The 18,805-nt window shown below is 53.8% G+C and overlaps 1 protein-coding gene across 4 annotated transcripts in view; it reads right to left on the reverse strand.

The window, feature by feature from the left end:
• Positions 1–312: 312 nt before the first annotated feature.
• RPTOR (regulatory associated protein of MTOR complex 1) overlaps positions 313–18,805 on the reverse strand; it is a gene marked incomplete at its 5' end in the record, with an annotated part of 98,813 nt that continues 80,320 nt past the window's right edge. The window contains 10 exons of one of the 4 annotated variants that reach the window (XR_014591336.1): positions 313–1,251; positions 1,282–1,435; positions 1,466–2,805; positions 4,311–4,440; positions 5,334–5,450; positions 7,327–7,413; positions 7,501–7,628; positions 9,663–9,769; positions 15,183–15,230; positions 17,766–17,870. Coding sequence is in view for 1 of the 4 variants with exons in the window: in XM_083874501.1 (XP_083730627.1) it covers positions 2,737–2,805; positions 4,311–4,440; positions 5,334–5,450; positions 7,327–7,413; positions 7,501–7,628; positions 9,663–9,769; positions 15,183–15,230; positions 17,766–17,870 (791 nt within the window). Of the gene's footprint in view, positions 2,806–4,310; positions 4,441–5,333; positions 5,451–7,326; positions 7,414–7,500; positions 7,629–9,662; positions 9,770–15,182; positions 15,231–17,765; positions 17,871–18,805 lie in introns of all 4 variants that reach the window. The other 3 variants (XR_014591337.1, XR_014591338.1, XM_083874501.1) reach the window with 3 other exon arrangements.

Below are 18,805 nucleotides of genomic sequence, written 5' to 3' on the forward strand. Positions count from 1 at the left end.
TAATATAAGAATGGGGATAATACAGGGAGTGGGATACAGGGAATGGGGGGTGTGGGAGGGAGGCTGTAGGGCTTGGGGGCTACAGGGACAACACTGATTCATTCACAGAGCCATGGGATTGTTCAGGGTGGAAAAGCCCTGACCCCATCACGCCCAACCCTTCCCCAGCACTGCCAGCATCCATTTCTCCAAAGCCAGCTCATCCCTCTGCAGCCAGAGCTCCAGAGCAGGTTCTGCACCCTGGGATTGTGATATTCCTGCTGCTCCACTGGGGCTGGGACACAAATCTGTCACCAGCCAGACCCAGAGCACCCCAAATCCCACCTGGGTCCTTCCTTCCTGCCCCCAGCCCCACAGAAAGATCCTCACACCAGGGAGTGTTTCTGTATTTATTTTTTATTAACCATTTATTTGTCTGTAATCATTTTTACTCTCACATTACAATCGTGTGTGTGTGGGGGGGTTTTATATATATTTTATTTTTTTCTTAAACTTTATTTTTGTAAAATAAATAGAGATAAGTGAACTTTTAAGGTAGGACGCTCTCCAGATCCTTGGTTTAAACTCTGTGATCCCATGATTGAATCTCTGCCTCAGGTAAAAGCCCAACAGCCCCAATTCCTTAAAATTCCTTAAATTGGCTGCACTGGAGCCTGGCAGGAGCAGCTGGGCAGGAGCAGGGGCTCCCACCACGCCAGGAATGTCCTGTTCCTTTCACAAATACACTGATACGAGTTAAAAAATCTCTTGTTTTCGAAGCTGTGAATGTTAAAGGGGTTATTGAAATCCCAAACTCTGGCTCCACTCCCATGGACAGCCCGGGAGTGGGTTGGGAAGAGGCACAGCTCTGTTAGACCATAATTAACTTTGGGTAACTTACAAGTGGATTTTTAGGTAGTTTTTATTTTTTAAAGTTTAAAGCCTTTGATTCATTATCCTGGGATGTGGCCTGAGGCCTCCCTGACAGGGGGATGGTGCTTGGGGACACCCAATATCGGTGGGTTGGGGACCTCTCCCCAAAAAACAGAGTCCTGTGGCACCTTGGGGTGGCCTCAGCACACACAGACACTGCCAGGGGCAGCAGCAGCAGGGCCAGGGAGCAGCCACCAGCAGCACAGGGACAGAGGGTTCTGAGTCTTTCCCTCACTGCATTCCCGAGTTCTGAGCCCTCCCCTCACTGCATTCCCGAGTTCTGAGCCTTTATCTCACTGCATTCCCGAGTTCTGAGCCTTTATCTCACTGCATTCTCCTCTGACAGAGGGTTCTGAGCCTTTATCTCACTGCATTCCCGAGTTCTGAGCCCTTCCCTCACTGCATTCTCCTCTGACAGAGGGTTCTGAGCCTTTATCTCACTGCATTCCCCCTGACAGAGGCTTCTGAGCCTTTATCTCACTGCATTCCCGAGTTCTGAGCCTTTATCTCACTGCATTCTCCTCTGACAGAGGGTTCTGAGCCTTTATCTCACTGCATTCCCGAGTTCTGAGCCCTTCCCTCACTGCATTCTCCTCTGACAGAGGGTTCTGAGCCTTTATCTCACTGCATTCCCCCTGACAGAGGCTTCTGAGCCTTTATCTCACTGCATTCCCGAGTTCTGAGCCTTTCCCTCACTGCATTCCCCTGAACACTGGGAATTCCTGGCCAGTTCTGCACCTCTGGAAGGAAACCTGTCCCTGGGCTGTGCTCTCCCTTCCCACCCCCATCCCCATCCCGGATCCCAAGGGACAAAACATTCATTATCCAGAGGTGGAAGGTGTGGGAGATGGAGCAGAGTTTGCCAGGACAGCTGGGATGAGGGTGCTTTGCTCAGAGCAGTGACTGCTGCCTTCCTCCTCCTCCTCCTCCTCCTCCTCCTCAGTGCCCAGGTGTTTCCATACCTGGTTCCAGAGGGGCAGGTGAGCCCCAGGCAGGTGTGCAGCCCAAATCCTGCCCTCAGCAGCCTTGGGGAGCCCAGGATGAGCCCTCCTGTGGCACAGGGACAGGGACAGCACAAGGGGCAGTGCCTGAGGTGCCCCCAGCTCCCTGTGGGCTTGGGGGGAACGTGGTGACAACACCAGTGACTCGCTCCAGGCTCACTGAGATGTTGGAGATCTTCGTTCTCTCTCTTTCCTCGTCGTCCTCAGGTGCAGCTTTAAGGTGTGGGACGTCCTGCCCTGTCCTTGTCGTCTCCCTGAGCCCCTTCCTGCAGGATCCCAGCCTGCCCAGGCCACCAGGTCCTGTCTGTCCTTGAGTCCAGAGGGGAGGGCTCTGCAGGGAGGGAGGAGGAGGAGGTTCATGCAGAGGAGATGCTGCCCTGCCTCCCTGGCAGGAACATCCCATGCTGGGGTGGAGCTGCCCTGTCCCAGGAATGGGGTTTGGCACAGGGTTGGCAGCAGCTGGAGGGTCCCGTGGAGCTGTAGGTGAGTCCTGACTGTCCTTGAAGAACCCACACTCCAGCAAAGACTAAAACAAGACCCTTCTCAAGGGCGTTGCCTCATCCAAGTCCTTCCACGCCGTGTTTCTGACAGAGAAGCCAACCACTGGAAACAAAAATAAATGTTCCTTTTCTGTAGCTTTTAGAGGATGTAGCTGGAAAACAAAAACAAAACAAAACAAAAAAAAACCAGGAGATTGTCTCTTCCCCTCGTCAAACCCATCAGTAGCCAAAAATGTTCAAGTTATGGGGGTGCAGCAGCAGCCAACACGAAACATTCAAGTCGATGATTTCTCTATGTACAGGAGCCCTGGCCCCGGGCGCCGTCATCTGATCCTCTTCTCCACCGAGTACACCGAGATGTAGAAATCATTGCTGCCGACGGCCAGGTGGGGCTGCGGGAGAGCACAGCGACAGTCAGGGACAGTCAGGGACAGTCAGGGACAGTCAGAGCCCTCTGAGAGCACCGAGAACCAGCTGTGACCCTTCCCCGCCTTGGCAGGGCAGCTGCTCCTTGGGCACCTCCAGGGATGGGGATCCAAACCTCCCTGGGCAGTTCCAAGCCCTGAGCCCCCTTTCCATGGGGAAATTCCTGCTGCTGTCCACCCTGAGCCTCCCCTGGCCCAGCCTGAGGCTGTTCCCTCTCCTCCTGTCCCTGTTCCCTGGGAGCAGATCCCAAATCTGCCCGGCTGTCCCCTTTGTGCAGAGCCACAAGGTCCCCCCTGAGCCTCCTTTTCTCCAGGCTCAGACCCTTCCCCAGCTCCCTCAGCCCCTCCTGGGGCTCCAGACCCTTCCCCAGCTCCCTCAGCCCCTCCTGGGGGGCTCCAGACCCTTCCCCAGCTCCCTCAGCCCCTCCTGGGGGGCTCCAGACCCTTCCCCAGCTCCCTCAGCCCCTCCTGGGGCTCCAGACCCTTCCCCAGCTCCCTCAGCCCCTCCTGGGGCTCCAGACCCTTCCCCAGCTCCCTCAGTCTCCCCTGGGGCCCCAGACCCTTCCCCAGCTCCCTCAGCCCCTCCTGGGGGGCTCCAGACCCTTCCCCAGCTCCCTCAGCCTCTGCTCCAGTGACCAGCTCCAAGGTCCAGGTGTGGGGCAGTGACAGGCACAGGTGACAGTGACATTCAGCAGGGACACCCAGCTGCTCTGCAGGAGTTACAGACCCATTTCAGCCACAGGGAAAAATTATGGGCACTATTAGTTGCCAACTGCCAACATAATTTCTGTAAATGACTGCAAATCTGCTCGTTAGGAGCCGATGCCTGGGCTGAAAATGAGCTTTTCCTGCAGGGAGGGGACCTGGCCCTGCCGGACAGGGCTTTGCTTTGCTTGTTTAAAGAGCAAACTGCTCTCCCCATCACATATTAAATATCTGTGAGCTGATCTGCAGGTTCCTAAAATAACTCTGGTAACTCCCTCCTGTTTTCCCATCCATTCATTGTTTCCCCAGGTTTTCCAACTCCTCCATTTATTCTCCTCCCTGGGTGAGCAGAGTCCACCACACAGATGGGACCTCCCTGAACAGCAACCAAATTCTGTCTGTAACAACTGCAGAGCCCCTCAGGTATGACAGAGTCCAAAATCTCCTTTTGTTCTGCCTCATTCCAGCCTTTATCAGCTCCTGCTTTTAATTTTTGCAGCTCTCCCGTTTTCCTGAGGTGCAGTTTTTGCCTGACGTGAGAGCAGCCTCAGCAAGAGGCTGCAGAGCCCAGGCAGGGAGGGAATGAGCAGCTGGAATTTGGGAATTACAGCTCCTGTGGCCAAGGAGGAGTCCCAGCTGAGCCAGGAGCTGGGAGCCTGTGGAGTCAGCTCAGAGCCTCAGGCTGGCACTGGGGGGGTTTCTGTGCCCTTCCCTCTTCCCACAGGGACACCAGGATGTGCCAACCCCAAATTCCAGCAGGTACAGACCCAGTGGGGATGGAAGGCCAGGCAGCTGATGGCTCCCACTCTCTGCCCCATGAAGCCGTCGTAGTATTTGATGTTGTTGATCAGCTCCCCGTTGCCGTTGTAGATGGCAGTGAACTGGTTCATGGAGCCACTGGAAGGGAAGGGATGGAACAAGGAGTTACTGGGAATACTGGGAGGAGACAAAATTGCTGCTGCAGCCCCAGGCCAGAGTGCAGCCGCTCCCCTGAGTGGGGCAGCATTAACTGGTGGCTGGAACCACACTGACCTGTGGTCAGCTGGGACAGGGAAACACAGAGAGCTGATCCCAAACACACCCAGGGCACCCCAAACAGGCTCCAGGCCAGGAAAACACAGAGAGCTGATCCCAAACACACCCAGGGCACCCCAAACAGGCTCCAGGCCAGGAAAACACAGAGAGCTGATCCCAAACACACCCAGGGCACCCCAAACAGGCTCCAGGCCAGGAAAACACAGAGAGCTGATCCCAAACACACCCAGGGCACCCCAAACAGGCTCCAGGCCAGGAAAACACAGAGAGCTGATCCCAAACACACCCAGGGCACCCCAAACAGGCTCCAGGCCATGTGGCTGTGGAGCAGCTGCTGGTCCCCACTCAGAACCCAGAAATACAGACATTGAACAGGGACCATCACCCCATGAATGATGTCCATGGAGACAAATCATTCCCTCCAGGGATCATGGAATGGTTGGGGCTGAGTGAGACCTTAAATCCCACCTTGTTCCTCCCCCTGCCATGGCCAGGGACACTTTTCCACTGTCCCAGGCTGTTCCAAGCCCCATCCAACCTGGCCTGGGACACTTCCAGGGATCCAGAGGCAGCTTCTCTGGGGACCCTGTGCCAGGGCCTGCCCACCCTCCCAGGGAAGAATCTCTCCCCTGCCCTGTGGGAAGCCATTCCCTGTGTCCTGTCACTCCATCCCTCTGCTCACCCTGGAGCCTCCTCTGGACTCCCTGCAGAGCTCCCCCCGTGCTGGGGGCTGCAGGGGAGGCAGCAGCACTCACCACGCAAAGAGGTTGGCCTGGGGGTGGATGTCCAGGGCCGTGAGCCCCTTGACGATCTGCAGCACCTTCATGGACTCGGGCATGCGCGGGTCGAAGAACCGCACGTCACCGTTGACGCTGCAACACAGAGCAGGGATCAGGCTGTGCCCAGAGCCCAGAACGTGCAGCTCAGGGCTGCCCGTGAGCCACACACATCCATGGGGCACTGGGAACACACAGAGCTGAGTTCCCACTGGGGCTGTGGTGTGATCCCACCCACAGCATGTTCTGTGTGGAAGGAACAGCTTGGGAGCGATCCCAAATTTCTGATCCCAAATTTCTGATCTCACACTGCTGATCCCTCACTGCTGATCCCACACTGCTGATCCCTCACTGCTGATCCCTCACTGCTGATCCCAAATTGCTGACCCCACACTGCTGATCCCTCACTGCTGATCCCAAATTGGTGATCCCACACTGGTGATCCCTCACTGCTGATCCCTCACTGCTGATCTTAAATTTCTGATCCCTCACTGCTGATCCCTCACTGCTGATCCCAAATTGCTGACCCCACACTGCTGATCCCAAATTTCTGACCCCTCACTGCTGATCCCTCACTGCTGATCCCAAATTTCTGATCCCACACTGCTGATCCCTCACTACTGATCCCAAATTTCTGATCCCACACTGCTGATCCCTCACTGCTGATCCCAAATTTCTGACCCCTCACTGCTGATCCCTCACTGCTGATCCCAAATTTCTGATCCCACACTGCTGATCCCTCACTACTGATCCCAAATTTCTGATCCTTCAATGCTGATCCCAAATTGCTGATCCCTCACTGCCTCTCCTGCTTCCAGCCCATGGGTGAGTGTGCTCTCCCTGTTCTGGCACACCTAATACACCCAGCCCCAAATTCCTGGTGCTTTGCACAGCAGGAAATTGCCTTGGAAACCTGCAAGCAGAGGGGATGTGCTGGTGCCAGACTCTCCTCCAAATGTCTGGACACCAGGATCTCACTATGGATCACTGTGGATCCCACTATAGGATCTCACTGTGGATCACTGGATCACTGCAGATCTCACTGCAGGATCTCACCATGTCACCATTTGTTTTCCTTGGATTTTGCTGCCAGCTGAGGCAGAGGGAGCTGGGAGGAACTGGAGGGGAGGTAACTCAGCTCCACAGCCTGAGCTCCCCTGGGAAGAGCCCAGACCTGCCTTTTGAAGCCCAAAATTCCCTCCCAGCTCTGCAGCCCCAGGAGCAGCTCCTTAAAGCTCGAGGAGAGGGGACCACCAGCCCTCAGCCCTGGGCACAGGGAGCTGACCCCTGGAGCTGCTGGAGGAGCTTACAGAGAGGAAGATTAAAAACTCCACTGTGGGAGCCTGACAAATCTGGCAGCTGCATCACATAATCCCCTGTCTGAAAATCTTAATACATTTTTTCTGCCCCATCCCCCGCCTCAGGAATGTTCTGAATCCCAGAAAATTATGTTTTGTTTCCATTTTCCAATCAAGAAAAAAGAGGCTCTTTGTGTGCAAACGGTGGCTTTGTGACACAATAAATTCTGTTCTGCTGTTCCTTAATGGCCAAATCAGTACCTGCTGCTCTGGCTGCAGTATTTACCAGGCAGCAGCAGGAATGGATTTAGGGAATTGCACAGGAATCCTGTGCCTGACAGATGCACCATCCACCTTCCTCCTCCAGATGACCCTAGAGAGATGGTGGCATAAAGCCCCCCCAGGACAAGATATTCCATCCCCAGCTCCCTTCCCCTCCTCCTCACACACCTTGTGCTGCCAGCACCTTGTTTACTCCCCAACCACACCAACAACCTTCCAAGGAAAGCTCCACATCCCTTTTTTCCTGGAGGAGCAGGAGTTCATTACTGAAGCAAATGTCAAACTCAGGAGCTTTACCCTCCCAGCTGCTGGAGCACCAGGGACAGGATTTAAAGGCAAAAATAAGCTGTGAGTGAGGGCAGGCAGCTCCAGGAGTGTGTGACCCCCTGTACCTGACGCTCATGATGTTGCCCTCGGGGTGTTTCTGCAGATAAGCCTTCACCACCCAGGCCGTGTGCTCCCGGTAGGTCATGACTCGGCTGGGGACAAAGGGACAAAGGGACAAGTGTGAGGAGTGAGCTGAGGAGCACAGGGACACCCCTGAGCCCGGGGAAGGAGGGAGTTACCATTCACTGAGGGCCATCCTCCTGTCGAAGACGCGGATGGAGCCGTCCCCCAGCCCCGCCACGATCAGGGAGCGGTGGGAGTCGCAGGACAGGCTGGTGACACAGCTGTCAGCTCCTGTGGGAATGTCCTGCAGGGAGAACACACAATGCACACCATGGCCTGGACCCAGGGCTCCTCCCTCGGGGCCCTGAACCAAGGATCCTCCTCCCCATCCCCATCCTCACACTCAGCAGGGGGAGGCAGCTCCAGTGTCCCCCAGACGCAGCAGGGACACTTTGGCCCCTGGTAGCTCTGGCCCCTTGAGCCCCACCAGGGACACTTTGGAGCCCCAGCAGTGACACTTTGAACCCTGGCAGCTCCAGAGCCTTGCAGAGCCCCAGACAAGGCAGGGCTGTGTCTCCTCCTGTCCCTGCTGTGCCACAGGTACCAGGGACACCCAGCACATCTCATTGGAGTTGTGTGGTGGAAAAGGGACATGGCAAAAGGCAGCTGGAGCTGCAGGCACAGCCCCAGCTGTGCTGGGAACACGCTGCCACTTCCCCCCTTTTCACTTCTGGAGGCAAAAGAATTGCTGAGAATAATCCCTGTGGCTGTTGGGAGGAAAAAACACTTTCAGTTAAAGCCAGTAAAAAACATTGCAGAGCAGCACTGCAAAAGCAGGAATGACAATTGTGGAATGGTTTGGGTTGGGAGGGACCTTAAATCCCATTTCATTCCACCCCTGCCACAGCCCAGGCTGCTCCAGGCCCTTGTGCAGGAGCTGCAGGAGCTGCAGGAGCTGCAGGAGCTGCAGGAGCTCATTCCACACCTCAGTCCTGTTTGTGCCTCGGTGCAGATTCACCCCTGGAGCTGCTGTTCCAGCCTGGGGCACCAGGCCCGGGGCTGCTGCAGCCTCTGCCCACCCCCAGCTCCTCCTTTGAAGCAGCAACACTCAGCAGAAGTGCAAATGAAGCACTTGCTCCTCCAGCTCCAGCCCGAGTTGCTTCCAGAGGTGTGGGTTTCTGTAGTTCAAAGAGGGAAACACCTTTATCTGCCTCGATTATTCCTGCTCTTTGTGCTGATTCTCACTTTCCCAGTTTACTGAGTCAGGAAGTTCCAATCACTTGAATTTCAACACCCGATCTTCGCAATTAAAAAAAGAAACAACATGTTTTTAGATACTTTCGGTGCAATCATTAATCATCATCATTTAAAGAGATTTTCGCCTCCTGAATTTTTTTTTGCCGCTCCCTCATTTGCATAGAAAAAAAAAGAAGAATATGTGGAAGTAATTAAGATGAACAGAGGCTTAATTATCCTGCATCACAGGGTCAAAGTGTCGCAATTAATGTTCATCCAAGGGTAATTAATTTCGAGCAGCTTTGAAAACTCCACTTCCTTTTTATTCCAGCGTGGTGCCTCCATTCTCCCCGACCACCTGCTTCTCCTTGGAACCTCTGAGAAACTTCCCTGGGATTGGGGCTGGAATGGACTGGGGCAGGGCCTTCCCCTGTTCCCCAGCACAGGATTGTGTGTGTTTTACTGACTGACACCACCCCAGCCACCTGTTAATGTCAAATCCAACTGAATCCCAATTCCTGTCCCTGCACCCCAATTCCTGCCTTTGTATCCCAATTCCTGCCTTTGTACCCCAATTCCTGCCCCTGCATCCCAATTCCTGCCCCTGCATCCCAATTCCTGCCCCTGCATCCCAGTGTCTTCTCCTGCATCCCAATTCCTGTCCCTGCATCCCAATTCCTGCCTCTGTATCCCAATTCCTGCCTCTGCATCCCAATTCCTGTCCCTGCATCCCAATTCCTGTCTCTGAATGCCAATTCCTGTCTCTACATCCCACTTCCTGTCTCTGTATCCCAGTGCCCCCCTCTGCATCCCAATTCCTGTCCCTGCCTCTGAATTCCACAGCCTCAGCTTCCCCACACATTGCTGCCCACCCAGAGCAGATTCCAGGAGAGCCCTGACAGCTCCCTGAGTATCTCTGTGGTTTTATTGACCTTGGAATGCAACCCTGGGGCAGGGAAGAAGGGAAACAGGGAAAAAGGGAAGGAGGGAAGAAGGGAAGCAGGAGCTCCAGGGGCTGGCAGCTCCTCCCAGAGCAGCCCCAGGTGCTTTGGGATGGGCTCCAGGAGGGAGAAGGTGCTGGGGACAAGCTCACAGGGGTTACCTGAACTTTCATCTCCCGGTCCGTGTCCCAGATCCGGATTATCCTCACGTCTCCCGAGGTCATCAGGAGCCCAGTCTCTTGTTCCCAGTCCACCACCATCCCTGCTCCTGGGACACAGAAGGGCAGGGCTGCAAGTCAGAGCCAGCACGGGCAGAGCTGCACCCCTTGGAGCACCAGCTCTCCCCACCTGGTGCTGCAGACACTGTCCCTGCCAGGGGAAATGTAAAATCACACACACAGACACCCCACACACCCTCAATCAGCTGTTCCTGGATTTAAACCCAAACTCTGCCTTTGCTCCCTGGTCTGAGTGCTGAGAGAAGCTGAGCAGGGCTGGGCCCTGCTGTGGGAGAGGAGCACAACTCCCAGTGCCCAGCCCTTCATGAGAACATGAAATGCTGATTGAGGAGACCCAGCTGGTGCCACCTCACACTGCACGACCTGAGAACTCCTCACTCCATCAGAGGGATGTGGGAGATGCTCCTGGACAAGGAACAGCCAAGTCAGGGCTGCAATAGAGAGAATTTAACAGCTGGTGGGAGCACAAACCAGTTTGCTGCACTGACTGGTGAGGAGGGGACACCCAACAGCACAAACACCCTCACAGGAGCTTTTGCTCCTCGTCCCTGAAGGCACAGATCAATCTCCAGGGGAAGTTCAGCACAGCATCCCATCCACACTTGGTTAACAATACAAACAGAAACCCGGGAGCACTGCAGGAGGGAACCAGAGAAGAATTCCAGGCGTGGTGTCTGATTCCAGCCCCTCGGGAGGGCAGGGACAGCAGCGGAATTCCTGCCTCAGAGCAGCATTCCTGCCTCTCCAGACAGAATTCCTGCCTCTCCAGACAGAATTCCTGCCTCAGAGCAGCATTCCTGCCTGTCAGAGCATCATTCCTGCCTGAGACCAGCATCCCTGCCTCTCAGAGTAGAACTCCTGCCTCTCAGAGCAGCATCTCTGCCTCTCCAGACAGAATTCCTGCCTTTCCAGACAGAATTCCTGCCTCTCAGAGTAGAATTCCTTCTTCTCCAGACAGAATTCCTGCCTGTCAGAGCATCATTTCTGCCCCAGAGCAGAATTCCTGCCTCTGAGAGCAGCACTCCTGCCTGTCAGAGCAGTTGTCCACCCTCTCCTCTGTGCCAGCCCCAGCCTGTGGTGCTGAGCAGTGTTTCATAACCACACAGAAGCGGAGTCAGAACCCTCTGCAATGCATCAGGACTGCAGCTCCTGCCCCCAGCACTCCCAGTGCCTGTGTCTCCACCACTCCACAGAGAGCCTGTGCACAAGGTAAAAACGTGCATTTGTCTGGATTTCCTGCTGGAATCATCCCCAGCAGGGAACCTGAGCCTGCCCCAGTGTCTCTTTTGTCACCAAAGGGCCACAAGTAGCTGGTACAGAACATCCACCGTTGCAGAGCACAAAGGGAAGAGCAGACACAGCCTGTGAACACACAGTTCTCCTCCAGCACGATGGAGTGACCTTGTTTTGCTCAGCTTCAAGAGAAAACATTCTGCCCCTCTCCCCTTCCTAAGCATCACATAGAGCTGGTTCCTCATCTTGCTACATCCATGGAGAGGTCAGTGCTGTTTACTGACAGTCCCTCACCTCCCTGCAGGGAACTGGGGACTCTGGGCTGACCTGGGAGCCTGGATTTTTATCTGCAGTCAAATGGATTGTTCCTTCACATCGCCTGGCAGGGCTGGAGAGGCGAGGCAAACAAGCAGGCAGTGATGGAGATGATAAACACCACTGAAGTGTTTGCATTTGTCATCTGTTTACAGCCCCTGTGACAGCACAAAGATGGATCTGGCCATCACCAGCCCTGTGGAGGCAAAGAGCTCCAGAGCAGCTCTTTGCTTGAAGAAAAGGGTTTTTCCTGATCAGCACCAAGTCCAATCCAGCTGCAGTTCCAGGGGAGGGAAAGTTTTGGGGGCAGATTTGGTGGGTTTGATGCCTCTCCTGGTGTCAGGAGCTTGTCACTGAGGAGATCCAGCAAAGACATGGGGAAGGGGAAGTCTCACTGAGGGAAGAGGCTCCAGAGGGATCACACAAAGGTTCCCATGGGAGACAAGCAGGGAAGGGACAAGAGTTCACTCCCAAGCAGGTTGGAGAAAAAGGAGGGAGATGATCATGGAATCCTGGAATGGTTTGGGTGGGAAGGGACCTTAACAAGCACCTCATTCCACCACCCCAGGCTGCTCCAAGCCTGTCCAGCCTGGCCTTGGACACTGCCAGGGATGGTGCTGGGTAGTCCCCCCTTGCAGTCCCTGCCTTTCTTATTAAAACTTAGATAATTCAGCTCAGGGATAACTGCTGCTCCCTGGAAGAGGGAAGAGCAGGATTTGGATGATCCCAAAGCAAGGATCTGGTGCCTGTGCTGAGCCCTGGGCTGGGGGCTCTGCCCCTGCTGCACCCCAGTCCTGCCCTGACCAAAAAGGAGATGCTGAACCAGAATCCCAACCTGTGTGAGGAGCAGAAAAGGCCTTGTACAGAAATGTCAGTCACTTGGAAGGGTGTGAGGGGAAGGAAAGCTTCCTCTGACTGCGAAATGTTCCATCCAGAGCTGGCACTCACAGTATGGAATGAGACAGAAATAGCTGAACTATTTCTATGTACAAGCAAAGGTTTGCATGGCAGAGATGATCCAGGATTGGCTCATGTCTCCATGCTCAATTCATAGTATTTTGGGATGAGGAGCAAACGTGGGATTGAATGCTAATGATCATTTCCTTTTTAATTAACAGAGGTCCTACTCCAGGATGTTACAACTGAGCCTGCAGCCCACCCACGGGGCTTGGGCTGCTGGGCTTGGCACCTGAGCTGCTCCTGATCCCCTCCTGCTCACAGGTGCTGCTCTGAGCACACCTGGGCTGTTCTGAGCACACCTGAACTGCTCTGGGCACACCTGGGCTGCTCTGGGCACACCTGGGCTGCTCTGAGCACACCTGAGCTGCTCTGAGCACACCTGAACTGCTCTGGGCACACCTGAGCTGCTCCTGATCCCCTCCTGCTCACAGGTGCTGCTCTGGGCACACCTGAGCTGCTCTGGGCACACCTGAGCTGCTCCTGATCCCTTCCTGCTCACAGGTGCTGCTCTGGGCACACCTGGGCTGCTCTGAGCACACCTGGGCTGCTCTGGGCACACCTGAACTGCTCTGAGCACACCTGAGCTGCTCCTGATGCCCTCCTGCCCACAGGTGCTGCTCTGAGCACCTGCCCAGCCCTGGAGCTGTGCCTGAGCTTTTCCCCTCCCAGGAGCACAGAGGGCAGGGCTGGCACAGCCCCTGGCACAGGCCCTGGCACAGGCCCTGGCACAGCCCCGGGGTGGGATCCTGGTGCTCCCAACACTCAGGAGCTGCAGGGACCAGCCCTGCACTGCTGCAATGCATCAGGAGCTGAGAGCACAATTTTCCCCTAAGGGATATTATGTTCTTAGATAACGAGCAACAAATCCTCTACAGCTCAGGGAAAGGAATTTTGAAATGTCTGTGCTGGAGGTGCTGTTGTTTTTTTTTTTTTTTTTTGGTTTGGAGTTTGGGGTGTTTTTTTTTCCTTTGTTTGTTTTTGAGCCATTTAAAGGCAGTTCTGCATGGCTGAGTTTATCCACACCAACAGCTGTTCCTGCAGGTACAACTTCCCATGGCTGTTCCCTCAGGACTGTCCCTGAGCCAGAGAGATTTGCCTGGATGGGACAATTCCAGGGATGAATTCCAGCAGTGATGTGGTGAAATGAAAGCAGCTGCATCCCCAGCGTGGCCTGGACGTGGCCAGGCTGTCCTTGGCCTGTCAGTGGGATCAGGAATACCTACATGGAACAGCAGAGAAATCATCCTGGATTGTGACTGATCAGTTTTTCATCACTGGCCCTCCTGGTTGAGCACATCCCTGCTTTCATTTCCAGGAAGCAGTGGGAGGGTTGGGATGACCTCACTCATCATTAATTTCTACAACATCCTCTCAAAAAGTGTCACCCTCCTCCTGCCAAGGACTCTGCAGTGAGGGACAGCAGGAGCTGGGATGCTGAGAATTCAATTAAAAGAACACAAACCCCTGGAGCTGTGATTTCTCCAATGGTTTTATTGCCACCAAACAATCTGACCAGGACTGTGTTGCTGCTCCTGAAGCCTGGGAGGTGTGTGGGCAGCCTCCCTGCCATCCCCTGTGCCCTGGTCTGCAGGATGAGCCCCAGTCTGGTCCTTGCCCAGCTCCTGGTGCAGGTTTGGAGTTTTCCCTCGGCTCCAAACCCCATCCAGCCTGGCCTGGGACCCCTCCAGGACTGGGGCAGTACCCCAACACTGCTGCTGCACTTTGCTGCCAGGAGAACACCAACCCCACACATTTTTTCCAGTTCTCCAGAGGGCAGAGGGAATGTTTGTGCTGTCTGTGTCAGCAGGAGAGCAGAGGCAGCTGGAGGAGGCTTTTATTGACCAGCCCTGGCCGTGGGTTGGGGCTGCCCTGGGCTGGCATCGATCCCAATCCAGAATTCCCTGAAATGCTCCCCGAGTGGGGATTCCCTGCAGCCAAGTCCTGCTAATTTTAGCTTTTACTGGGGGATTTCAGAGCCAGGCAGCAGCAGCAGCAGCAGCAGCCACACATCAGCTCTGCTCAGTCCTGCCCCAGCTCCCACAGGCACAGGGATTTGCTGAACTGCACTAAGGAGCTGTGAATCAGCCCCTGGCACGGTGATTAATCAGTGCACACACAGCCAGCCCTGATCGCTCAGCAAATATTAATAATTGATGAACATCCTGAGGTGAGGACGTCAGAGCAGCCCCGGATGGGATCCCTGACACATCAACCATCTGCTCCCCACCGTGCTGGGAAAGGGGATCCAGACCCTGCACAGCCTCTCTGGGGGAAGGCTGGGGGTCCCTTCACCTCCCCTCCCCATGGCAGAGTGAATTTATGACATTTATTTGAGTCCCAGAAGGATTTGGGTTGGGCACAGCCCATTCAGTGTCACCTCCCACTGTCCCAGGCTGCTCCAAGCTTCATGTCCAGAGATTTCCAGGGATCCAGGGGCAGCCACAGCTGCTCTGGGCACCTGCCCTCCTCACAGGGAAGGATTTATCCCATGGATCCAACCTAAATTTCCCCTCTTTGCCTTATCTCTGCCAAGTGTCCGTGATTCTCCCCAGCACCTCCTTTCCACAGGTGTGTCACAGACAAACCCTCATCAGGTTGATGCTGCCTCCATCTGGAATCTCCCACTGTCCAGGGATGCTTTGAAATCTCCCTGGAAAAGGGAGAGTCTCAAATCCCCCCACAGCTCCTGTGGCTGAGGGAGCTCAGAGAGGCCTGACATGGAGATTTTCTCACCCCAGCAGGGTCTGTGCCTGCCCAGGGAGAATTGATCCCTCCCTGGATCCATCACAGGTGTCCTGGACACACACACAGGGCAGGGGATGGCAGAGCTGCAAGCAAAACTTCCCAGGAGCCACAGGGAGTCACAAACCACCCCAAAACCCCAACTCAGCACCCCGAGGAGCTCCTGAGCACAGGAACAGGAGCAGCACTCACCTCCCTGTTTGCTTCTGTCCAGGTAGATGGACACTCTTCTGGCCAGACCTGTGAGGAGAGAGGGGTCAGGGCAAAAACCACCTTAAAACTGGGATTGGAAACAGCAACTCAAAGTGAAAACATGGAAGAGAAGCAGCAGCACCCAGAGCAGGATGTGCCTCCCTCAGTGACTCCAGCACAGTGTTTTTGGGGCAGGCACAGAGCTGAAGGGTTTGTCTCCACACCTGGGAGGGCACAGAGCAACCCCAGCCTGGCTGTGCCAGCTCAGCTCTGTCCTCCCAGGGAAAATGAGCAAATTCTGTGCCTGACCTGGGCTGCTGCTCCTCCCTGAGTGTGTCACTGCCCATCTCCCACCACTTGGACAAGCCAGGGATGTTTTTAGGATGTATTTAGGTATTACACACTCCTCTCTTCTTTTGTTAAGTGGGAAAATGGCCCTTAAAGGCATGTTCTGGTCATGTTCTGGCTGTTCTCAAGAGCAGTTCAGAGGTGAGCGTGACATTCTGACACAGGGGAAAGGCTGGGAGAGGAGGGAAGGAAATCAATAGTGGGAGCAAACAAACTCCAGCAAAACTCCTGAGCTCTGCAGCTTCAAAGATGCATCCTCAGTTTTCTGAGGCAGGGCTGGACCACAGCTGTGGTCTTGGCAGCAGATGACTCTGAAGACTCTCATCTCCACGGGGACTTGCTCCACTTAGCTCTTTTCAAGTGGCTACATTTATTTCTCCCTCCACAAACAGATCTGTCCTTCTCTTCTGCCCAATCTGCTGGGAAGGTGGAAGGCAAGGAAATCAGGCCCCAGACTGCTTCAGTCCACAAGGGAAAGAAAAAGCCAAGGGGAAAAAAAAACCAAAACCCAATCCTAAAGAGAAAAGATTTAAAATTTTCCCCAATCCTGTTTTGGCAAATGGAACCATCCAGCTCTCAGAATTCTCCCAGTTCTGCAGTGTCAGACACTGAAAATCCTTTGCGGGTGTTAAATCCTGTGCAGATGAGGCACAACCAGCCCAGGCACAGTGTATGTGGAAGGAAGGCAGGACAATGGGGTTGGCTTAGGGAATTCAGCACCTTCCCTGCCCAGGACCAGCCCAGGGGCATTCCCACCACCAAAAAACCAAATCCTCAATCCAGGGATGAGAAACACCAACCAACAACCAGGAAAGCTGAAAAACAGAACTAGAGAGTGACACCACAAAGGACAACTTGTCACAACTCCTTGGGCTTGTTGTGCCTGAGCAGAGCCAGGCCCTGCCTGCTCACAGCAACCCCTCTATTCCTGCTGCCACCTTGGAAAGGGCAGCTGCTGCCATTTCCACAGCATGTTCTGAACCTCCAGCAGCTCCTCATCACTCCTGGGCACTGCCCCCAGCGAGGCAGAACCTCAAATTCAGCTCCTGTTCCCTGGGACAGACGGGAGGAGGTGAAGGGAAAACAACACACACGAGGCAGCCCCAGGAAAATCCAATGAATAGCTGAAAGAGCTGTGTCAGGCTCCTGGGATGAAGCACATCAGCTCAGAAATGAGAACTGTCAGCTTTTAAGGTCAGGATGAATGATGATGGTCATCTGGAGTGACCTCCTGCACAGCACGGGCCGGGCAGCCCCAGCCAGCACTTCTCCAGCAATCCCATAAAGTGCTGATGGGGCCACAGCACACACAGGAAACCTGCAGCCTTGGCTGGAAATATCCAAGGGGCAGAGAATTACCCTTCGAGCATTGGCACCTGGTGGGGGCTGGGAAGGGCAGAACATCCACCTCCTGGGATGCTGTGAAACCTCCTTTAACATCCTAAAACCTCCTTAAACATCCTAAAACCCCCTTTAACATCCTAAAATCCCCTTCAATATCCTAAAACCTCCTTTAACATCCTAAAACCCCCTTTAATATCCTAAAACTTCCTTTAATATTCTGAAACCTCCTTTAACATCCTAAAACCTCCTTTAACATCCTAAAACCCCCTTTAACATCCCCAAACCCCCTTCAATATCCTAAAACTTCCTTTAACATCCTAAAACCTCCTTTAACATCCTAAAACCCCCTTTAATACCCTAAAACTTCCATTAGCATTCTAAAACCTCCTTTAACATCCCCAAACCCCCTTTAATATCCTAAAACTTCCTTTAACATCCTAAAACTTCCCTTAACATCCTAAAACCCCCTTTAACATCCCAAAACCCCCTTCAATATCCTAAAACTTCCTTTAACATCCTAAAAACTCCTTTAACATCCTAAAACCTCCTCTAATATCCTAAACCCTCCCGTAACGTCCTAAAAACAGATTTCAGGGTCACACAACCTGGTTTCCTGGCTCCATCCCAGCTGTGGCTGCCTGCCAGGGCTCCTTTTTTCCACCCTTTTCCAGCCCAGCCTTCCCACCACTCCAAGCAGGTCGATGTCTCACTGTGCTGCCCTTCTGCAGGTGCCAGATTTAGACCACACGTTCCTCCACCACCTCCTGACCCACAATAAATAGAGAAGGATAAATGCCAAGAATTGGAGCTGGGGGCTAAAGGAGGTCGTGGGAAGCTGGACAAAAAGCTGATTCTCACCTTTTCCCCCAGGAGAACCTGAGCAGGACCCACCTCTTGTGCTTGGCAGCATGTCTGAGAGCCCCTGCCAGGCTGTCACCATCTCAGGGTTCTTCTCCAGGTCTGCAAAGTTCTTCCACACCCTGATGGCACCGTCGTCTTGGGGAGCACAAGGGAAAGAACACAAAGCAAAGTCACTGCTGGGGCAGCTCCTTGTGCACGGGGAAGAAGAGGAGGAGCAGAACTGAAGTCACACAGACCCCCAAATCTCTCAGTGTCACTTGAACACTTTTCATTGGAGTTGTTTTCCCTCTCTAATTTACATCCAAGAAACCTCAAGCTTTTGTTCTACTGGAGCTGTTCTGGAAGAGCTTTTTTTCTCCTCCTCCCTTGAACAACACCTGACATTCAATGTCTCTCCATTTCCTTGACATTCATTTTGTCCAGGATTCATCTCTGGATTGGTGCCGAGGGCCACACAAGTACCCACTCAACACAAAAACAGCCCCACAGAAGCAGCAGCAGCATCAAAGCCCAGCCCATCAGCAGCAAATCTTTCAAGAACATTGTGTATTTTATTTTTTTTTTCAATTTGCTCCCCATCTGTGAAATTTTTGTGCTAAGAATCAATAAATTGAAAGAAATATGTCCTAAAGGCTCTCTCAGCTCCCCTTCCCCCTCCATTAATTACACCCAACCTGTAGAGTTGAGCAGGAAGCTGTTGAAAACACTCTGAGTGCCAGGTTTGGAATGGTTCCTTGGGAGAGGAGCAGAATTGACTCACAGCTTTACAGAGCAGAGATGGGGCAAGGTCTCCTCATGCAATCCCTTCAATGAGCTGGAGGGCAGCTCAGGTGAGATATGGATTGGAGAGAAACTCAGAGAGGTTTGGTGCTGAGGCTGAGCCCTGCCTGCTCCACATCAGCACAAAGAACAAAACTGCAGCTCCTCCATTTTGGTTGCTGCCCAATTTCAGCTCTGCACAGCAGCTTTAATTAAATAAAATTTATTAAATAAAATCTTTCCCCAGGTGTGCCACAGGAGAGGGGTGAACACAACCCTGCAGTGACAAGCAAAGACTCAGATGGGAATGG

The sequence above is a fragment of the Zosterops lateralis genome, assembly GCF_965231275.1.
Source record: "Zosterops lateralis genome assembly, chromosome: 18".
NCBI lineage: Eukaryota > Metazoa > Chordata > Aves > Passeriformes > Zosteropidae > Zosterops > Zosterops lateralis.